The sequence below is a fragment of the Triticum dicoccoides genome, chromosome 6B (assembly GCF_002162155.2).
Source record: "Triticum dicoccoides isolate Atlit2015 ecotype Zavitan chromosome 6B, WEW_v2.0, whole genome shotgun sequence".
Lineage (NCBI taxonomy): Eukaryota > Viridiplantae > Streptophyta > Magnoliopsida > Poales > Poaceae > Triticum > Triticum dicoccoides.
Window position 1 is genome coordinate 663294122 of NC_041391.1, and position 7811 is coordinate 663301932.

General features: G+C 39.1%; 1 protein-coding gene across 1 annotated transcript in view; it reads left to right on the forward strand.

Annotated features, from left to right (window-relative positions):
* LOC119323296 (cytochrome b-c1 complex subunit 8-like) overlaps positions 1-900 on the forward strand; it is a 1824-nt gene extending 924 nt beyond the window's left edge. Inside the window, exon 2 of the mRNA XM_037596906.1 lies at positions 617-900. Within this exon, the coding sequence (XP_037452803.1) occupies positions 617-665 (49 nt within the window). The 3' untranslated portion in view covers positions 666-900. The remainder of the gene's footprint in view (positions 1-616) is intronic.
* Positions 901-7811: the final 6911 nt, after the last annotated feature.

Consider the following 7811-nt stretch of genomic DNA (forward strand, 5'->3'; position numbering starts at 1 on the left):
CACATAGTACTTATCTAATTTGGTTAATGTACATGAGACGCATATGTAATTTGGTTTCTTGATTGGTGTTGTAGTACTGACTGTTGAAGCCCCCTCGGATGAAAGTTAGGCTTCATACTGTTAATGGGGAATCCTGCAACCAGGAAATTGTAGCTTCAAGTTTGCGAGATCTGTAGTATCTTGTATGGATAATGACATCACTGTAATGCTTTTGCATGCCTTTCAGCGATTTGAATCTATAGATTCTTTGTGAATTTGCATCGTTACTTTGAACTATCAGTTAACACACTTTGAACTATCAGTTAACGCTTGAAATTGAGTTTGGGTTTAGTCCTTTGGTCACAACTCACAAGTATCCTGACCCCACTTATCTTGCACATGTTTCTTTTCATAGTTCTAAGAAACCCTCACTTTTGGTTGTGACTTGTAGCAACAGATACTTTTATTAGTTCGTACTCTTGAACCTCCTGATTATTGCCAGCAGCACATTTGATAGTCTTGTATGCAATTCACAGCATTTTATTGTGAGCATTGTATTGAAATTGTCAGTTGAGTAGTGGAATGTCTTTTGATTGCCAAACATTTGACATTCCTGACTTGTTTTGATGCCATGTAGGTACGCGATGTACTACAAGGAGCAGGAGAAGCTGTCCCACAGATACTAGATGTGAAGCTTTGTCGAATGTCAAAGCAGTTGGAATTTCCATGTTCTATAATCCGCCAAGAGTGATTTAACGTTTTTGGAATCATTTCCTAGCTGTACTCTTTTCCTCTTTCCATGCATATGCAATGATGCAGTAAGTGTGACTTGCAAACTTACTTTGAGGCTCAAATGTTGTGTTATCCATCGTTGGAGTAATTGTTGAATAAAGCAAATTAACTCGTCATTTCACTTAGCTACTTGCTGGTAGTTGGCATGCTTGTCAAAATATCGCTGTTTTGTCCTGTGGTATTCTGCTTGAGTTTGCATATTCTGGCTGCAACTAGGTGAACAGTTTTCAAAAATTCAATGATTATTGTACTGTTGTTTGTCATTTGAAAGCTCCGTGACATAATCTTCTTGAAGCTTGTGGTTAGTATGAAATGGGAGGCCAAGAAAACCTTTGATGGCCAAAAGGAGAACTATGCTTGTGGGGGTGCTCTGTTGTTAAATTTTAAGCAACTACCTGAAATAATAGGATCTTATCATTATTGTGTTGTCCGGCAAACCAGATTAATGAATGTTTGCTGAGAAAATACCCAGTGAAAACCAAATTTTGGTGGAAACTTGTGAAAACCATGTAAAAATCATCTTTTGAATCCTTTATAAAAATTCTAAAAAAGCTAGTAACATCGCTCCACTTTATTAAACTGCGAGTTCATCGCTTCTCTTGCCTTTGCTGCCACTTTCCGCTCTTGGGGTGCTACCTTCACGGGCTCAATAGCAAACTTCCCACATCTCATTCTCCAACCTGATGCTCTTTGCCCTCCTCATCCTATGCCCTTTAGCAATGTAAGAATTCATGAGAAACTTGTGTTTATTGATTCTTGGCAAAGCCCTATTTATACAAGGATTTGAGCCTCCGGAGAGGCGTCCATTTACAATAGGCGCCACAGAGAAGACGCCCGTACGCGACACACGTGACGACTCTTAGCGCTAATGACGTCACTTTATTCTTAACACTCCCCTTGTACAAAGCTGCTTCTTCTATGTCTTGCTTCTTCTATGTCTTGCATCTTTGTATAACTTTGAGAATATTGCTCTTTTTTTTTGCGAAGGAGAGAATATTGCTCTTAATCACAAGCGTATATAATCTTGAATAATTCCTCCAAAAACCCTGTGGGAAAAATATGAAGAGAATAGAACTTAATATGTTGTTAAAACTCCATTAAAGTCCAGTAGGAAAAATAAGGAGAAAATGTTACAACATATGTTATCGTCTTTTTGATAACTTATATGAGAAAACCTTCAGGATAAAACTCATTGGTAAGTTTAGAGGACAATTAATATGTCTTGTATACACTCATTAAAAACCTCGATGGGGAAAAATAGGATGTATGACATATATTCTTATGTTGATATTACCTCATTAAAAACCTTGATGAGAACCATGAGTAAACTCATAAAGGGAAAAAGAGTGCAATATAATGTTTGAACAGGTTATGATTCAGAGAGACTCTCTCCCTGATCTTTGCAAATCTCGAAGTCGTCGCATACCAATCCCATGAACATATTTTTCAAATGTTGAAGCTGGGAGTGACTTTGTGAATAGATGAGCTAGATTATCGCATGATTTGACTTGCAAAATGTTTATCTTCCCTTTCTTTTGTAATTGATGGGGGAAAAATAATTTAGGAGAAATATGCTTAGTGATATTGCTCTTTATGTAACCTGTTTGCATTTGAGCAACACAAGCTGCATTATCTTCGTAGATAATGGTTAGAGATTTGATAGAACCTTTACCACATGATTTTTGTATGTGGTTTATCATTCTGCGAAGCCATACACATTCACGTGTTGCCTAAAATAAAGAGATTATTTCAGAATGATTGGTGGATGTAGCCACTAGAGTCTGTTTGGAAGACTTTCATGATATGGCTGTCCCACCATGTAGGAACACAAAACCGGTTTGTGATCTGGCATTGTGGGGGTCAGATAAGTAGCCAGCATCAGCATACCCAATCATATCAATGTCCAAATTTCTCTGAAATTGAAAGAGTAGGCCAAGATCCTTTATGCCTTGGAGATATCGAAATATATTCTTAACTCCCGTCCAATGGCGTTTAGTAGGGGCTGCGCTATGTCTAGCTAGTAAATTGACTGCAAATGCAATATCAGGCCTGCTGCAGTTTGCAAGATACATGAGCGCTCCAACGGCACTGAGATATGGAACTTCAGGTCCTAATATCTCTTCTCCATTGTCCATTGGTCTAAATTGATCTTTCTCTACGTCTAGAGATCGAACTACTATATGAGTTTTGGATGGATAGGGTTTGTCCATATTGAATTTCTCCAATATTTTATGGATATAGGCGGTTTGATGAACCAAAATACCCGAGGGAAGGTGCTCAAGTTGTAATCCTAAGCAAAATTTGGTTTTACCCAAATCCTTCATCTCAAATTCCCTCTTTAGGTGATTGCGTGCTTCATCAATATCTTGTGTGGTTTCAATGATTTTCAGATCATCGACATACACAGAAATAATGCAAAATCCAGTTGCGGACTTTTTCTACGAAAACACATGGGCAATCATCATTATTGGAGTATCCTTTTTTCAAAAGGAACTCACTGAGTCGGTTGTACCACATGCGACCCGACTGTTTTAAGCCGTATAAAGACTTATTTAGTTTTACACAATAAGCGTTGTGTTTTGCGTTTGGGTTTGGGATTGGGACTCCATCAGGAACCTTCATGTATATGTCCGAATCAAGTGAACCGTAAAGGTAAGCGGTCACTACGTCCATCAACTGCATAGATAGACGATTTGCACTGCCAAAGATATAAGATATCGGAAAGTGGTTGCACTCATTACTGGAGAATATGTTTCATTGAAACCAATGTCGGGTTTCTGCGTGAAACCTTGGGCTACAAGCCTTGCTTTATATCTCACCACCTCGTTGTTCTCGTTTCTTTTACGAACAAAAACCCATTTGAATCCCACGGGGAAAACTCTGGGAGGTGTAGGTATTGCTTCAGTGAATACCTTTCATTTATTGAGCGAGGCTAATTCTGCTTGGATTGCATCCTTCCATTTAGGCCAGTCAGAGCGTTTCTTGCTCTCTGCCATGGTCTTTGGATCACAATCAGTGAGAAGGGTATCTGCAATCTTTTCAGCAAAATATATGTCGACAGTCATAGTCTTACGGTCAAATGATTCTCCAGAATCAACATAGTTGATGGAAATTTCCTACACCCCTAGTGACTCTTTGTGATTTCCCAATACGATTGAGTCTGGGTGTTCCGATGTCCCAGTCAGTTTGTGCACAACTGAGTTGGGTTGTGGAGGTTGTTCTCCCACTGGGTGTATAGTACCCTTTTGATGATTATCAACGCTAGGTTGTTTTACATTTACTGGTTCAGAGGGTTTCTTTCTATGTTTCCTTTGTTGCTTGTGAGGAGTTGAATCCTGTTCTGTGGCCGTACTTCTCCCCCTCTTCCTTTGAACAGGGGGTTGAGTAGTTTTTGTTGGTACCTCCACTCTTTCGGGCACATTTTTAGCAGGATTGTAGGATTTGGTAACACATTTATAGTCAGTAAATGAATCTGGCAGGTTATTTGCAATGTGTTGCAAATTAATTATTTTCCGAACTTGAAGTTCAGTTTCTTGAGTACGTGGATCAGAGGAGGAAATGCCTTGGGCATTCCAATTGATTTCCGGGCATTCTTTTTGGTACTTGATGTCTCCCCCTAATACCGGGAAATGGTCCTCATTGAAGATGCAGTCAGCATGACGGGCTGTGAACAAATCCCCCATGAGGGGTTCAAGGTGCTTGATTATCGACGGTGATTTGTACCCCACATAGATCCCCAATTTTCTGTGTGGGCCCATGGATGTACGCTGCGGTGGTGAGATTGGCACATATGTGGCGCATCCGAATTTACACAGATGGGAAATATTTGGTAGGTTTCCATGTACTAATTACAGAGGGGAAGTGTTGTGATATGCAGTTGGTCGCAATTGGATTAAGTCAGCAGCGTGTAAAACTGCATGACCCCAACAAGAAGTTGGTAAATTGCAATTCATTAGTAAGGGTCATGCAATGAGCTTAATTCTCTTAATTAGAGATTCTGCCAATCCATTTTGAGTGGTGACATATGGGACTGAGTGCTGAACTTCAATGCCTAATGCCATGCAATAATCATTGAAAGCATGTGAAGAGAATACAACAGTGTGGTCCATTCAAATTGATTTAATTCGATTCTCAGCATAATGAGCTTGCAATTTGATAACTTGTCTCATTATTTTGGCAAATGCATAGTTTCGAGTAGATAGTAAACACACGTGAGACCATCATGTAGATGCATCTATTAGAACCATGAAATACCTAAAAGGTCTAGACAATGGTTGGATCAGACCACAGATATCTCCTTGAATTAATTCAAGGAATTGTAGTGGTTCTGCTTGAATTTTAAGATACGAGGGTCTTAAAATGAGTTTCCCAGGAGCACATGCAGTGCACATAAAATCTGAAGATTGTGGGAATTTAGCTTCATTTAAGTCATGACCATTGGAATTGCAGATAATTTTCCTCATCATCCCTATACCAGGATGACCAAGGTGATCATGCCAAGTTTGGAATGCATTTGCATTCTGAAAAATTACCTTATACGCAACATGCTCTACGGGTTTTATGTACGTGTAGTACAATACTGATGATAAAGAGGGAATTTTCTCAAATATATGTTTGCCATATCCGTTGTCTTTGGTAAAGAGGAGATATTCCTCTTTGTTATCTTCATAAGTTTCAACGTGAAAACCATTTTTTGCGGATATCTCTATAACCTATGAGGGTACGAGTTGAATCGGGATACAATAAAGCATCCTCAATTACAATTTGTGTACCCATAGGGAGGGTAAATATGGCACGTCCTTTGCCAACAATTACCGCATCGTGTCCAGCGATTGGTAAAATATCTCCATTCAATTTTGTAAGAGTTTGGAAATACTTTATTTCCCTAAGAATAGAGTTTGTGGTGCCACTGTCCACAAGGCACATTTCCTCCTCCATTGGATTGACTCCCCTAGAAATCTATATATTAAAATGTGGAATTTTCAGTTTAATGAAAAACACTTTATTGGATATATAGAATACATACAAATTTTATTGATATCAAAGTGCTGATACAATATATATATAGTGTTTTTACAATATAGAACGATGACAACAACAATAATAATATGTTTTTATTACAACAATCCGATGGATGTAAACAAATAAAATATCTAAATGGAGTCAATTGACTAGTCAAAGTCCCCGAACATGTCGGCGGCGTATTCGGTCATCATATTCTCCGTGTCCATGGAGTCCCGCGATCGATGGAATTCCTTGTTGTTACTTGGTGCTCCTTGAACATCTTGCGAACAACCAGCTTCCTTGTTGTCATCAGGTTGAAGATTGAAGTGAGCTTCATATCTTGCTCCTTGGGCAGGTCTGTTACGTCCCATGGATTGCAGGTAGAGGTTTACCAGATGTCTTGGGGTGCGACATTTTTTGGTGACATGCTTGTAGCATCCACATTTTTGGCAAAGTTTAGTTTTATCAAACTTATTCTTTGTTATGCCCTTCCCCTTGTCTGAATTTTGTGGTTTGTTCTTCTTGTTGTGGTTGCTCTTACCCTTAAAGTTCTTGTTTTGGCCTTTGAAAGAACCATTGAACTTGGTGTTTTTCTGAAAATTTGCATGTACTTCAGGCAGAGGAGCAGCCCTAACTGGGCGTTGATTACTATTCTTTAGCAAGAAGTTCATCGTGTTTATCAGCCTGGAGGAGCACATGTATAAGTTCAGAGTAAACTGTATAATTGCGGGCACGATATTGTTGCTGTAGGATCCTGTCAGCCGGGAGCTAGTGGATAGAGTCTTTTCTATCTTATCTGCTTCTGTAGGCTCCCTCTCGCAAAACCGCAACTTTGAACAAATTTTATGAACCTCATGATTATAAGCTTCGATCGATTTGAAATCTTGGATTCTTAAATGGGTCCACTCATGACTAGCTTCAGGAAGTATAACTGCCTTTTGCTGTTCATATCTAGTCTTAAGTGATTGCCACATATTGCTTGGAGATTCCTCCATCAAATATTCAGATTTTAGATCTGGATGGATATGGTGCCTTATTATGTATAAAGCAGCATACTGTTGCTGCTCGGTTAATTGTGCAATTCCCTCCTAGGGAGGGTCTGCAGGAGGTATGAGTGCAACTGCAATTCCACGAGATGAAAGACTGATTTTAACATCCATAGCCCATGTAGGATAGTTGTGTCCGTCGAGCGCAAGCTCTTCAAATTCTTTGACGGTCATTTTGTCCTACAGGATTGAGAACCAAATATTTGATCAATTTACTTGTATGTAAACTAAAATCAGCATGGCCATGTTGTAATAAATTTTGCAATTATTATGAATTCAAGTAAAGACTTGAACTTTATTTAGTTTATAATTTATTTATTTTTATTTATTTTTGCATATTAATTCTATTCGAATTAAGTCTAGTTTGTGCTACATAGGCATTTTTTGGACTTAATTGATGGCGAATTAATATTTGAGTTGCAAAATAAATGATTTTCAATTGCAAAATAATATGATTGTACCATTTGTACATATTATAGGGATTGCGAATTGCAAACACATTGAACATATAATGATTTATAGACATAATATGGTATAAACATCAATACACAATTTAATTGAGTACAATATATAATCACACCGAGATACAAGGTCTAAAACATGACAAGTACTTAATTACAACACTAATAGTTGAACCTATCTGCGAATTCCCAAATTTACGGGGCTAAAACATGACAAACACTAAATTAGTACTAGTAGTTGGACTAATGCACGAAATTCTGATAATATGATGATTTTTCTACAATCTAGCCTATCACCCACTGGTTTTTTTTTCTTGCTGGTCGTTGCAACGTGGGCCACAACCCATGAGGCCTTTCGGCCCAGGCCCATGGCGGCGCCGCCGAAGGAACGGATAAGGGGAACTGGGAGGTGGGGCGGTTGGGGTCAATTCCCCCCATTCCAACCGCCACCCACACGGGATCCCGCCGGCCGCCGATGGCGCCCAGCGTCGGCGATCTTCAGGAGGAGGAAGCCCCCCCCGCCCCCCCC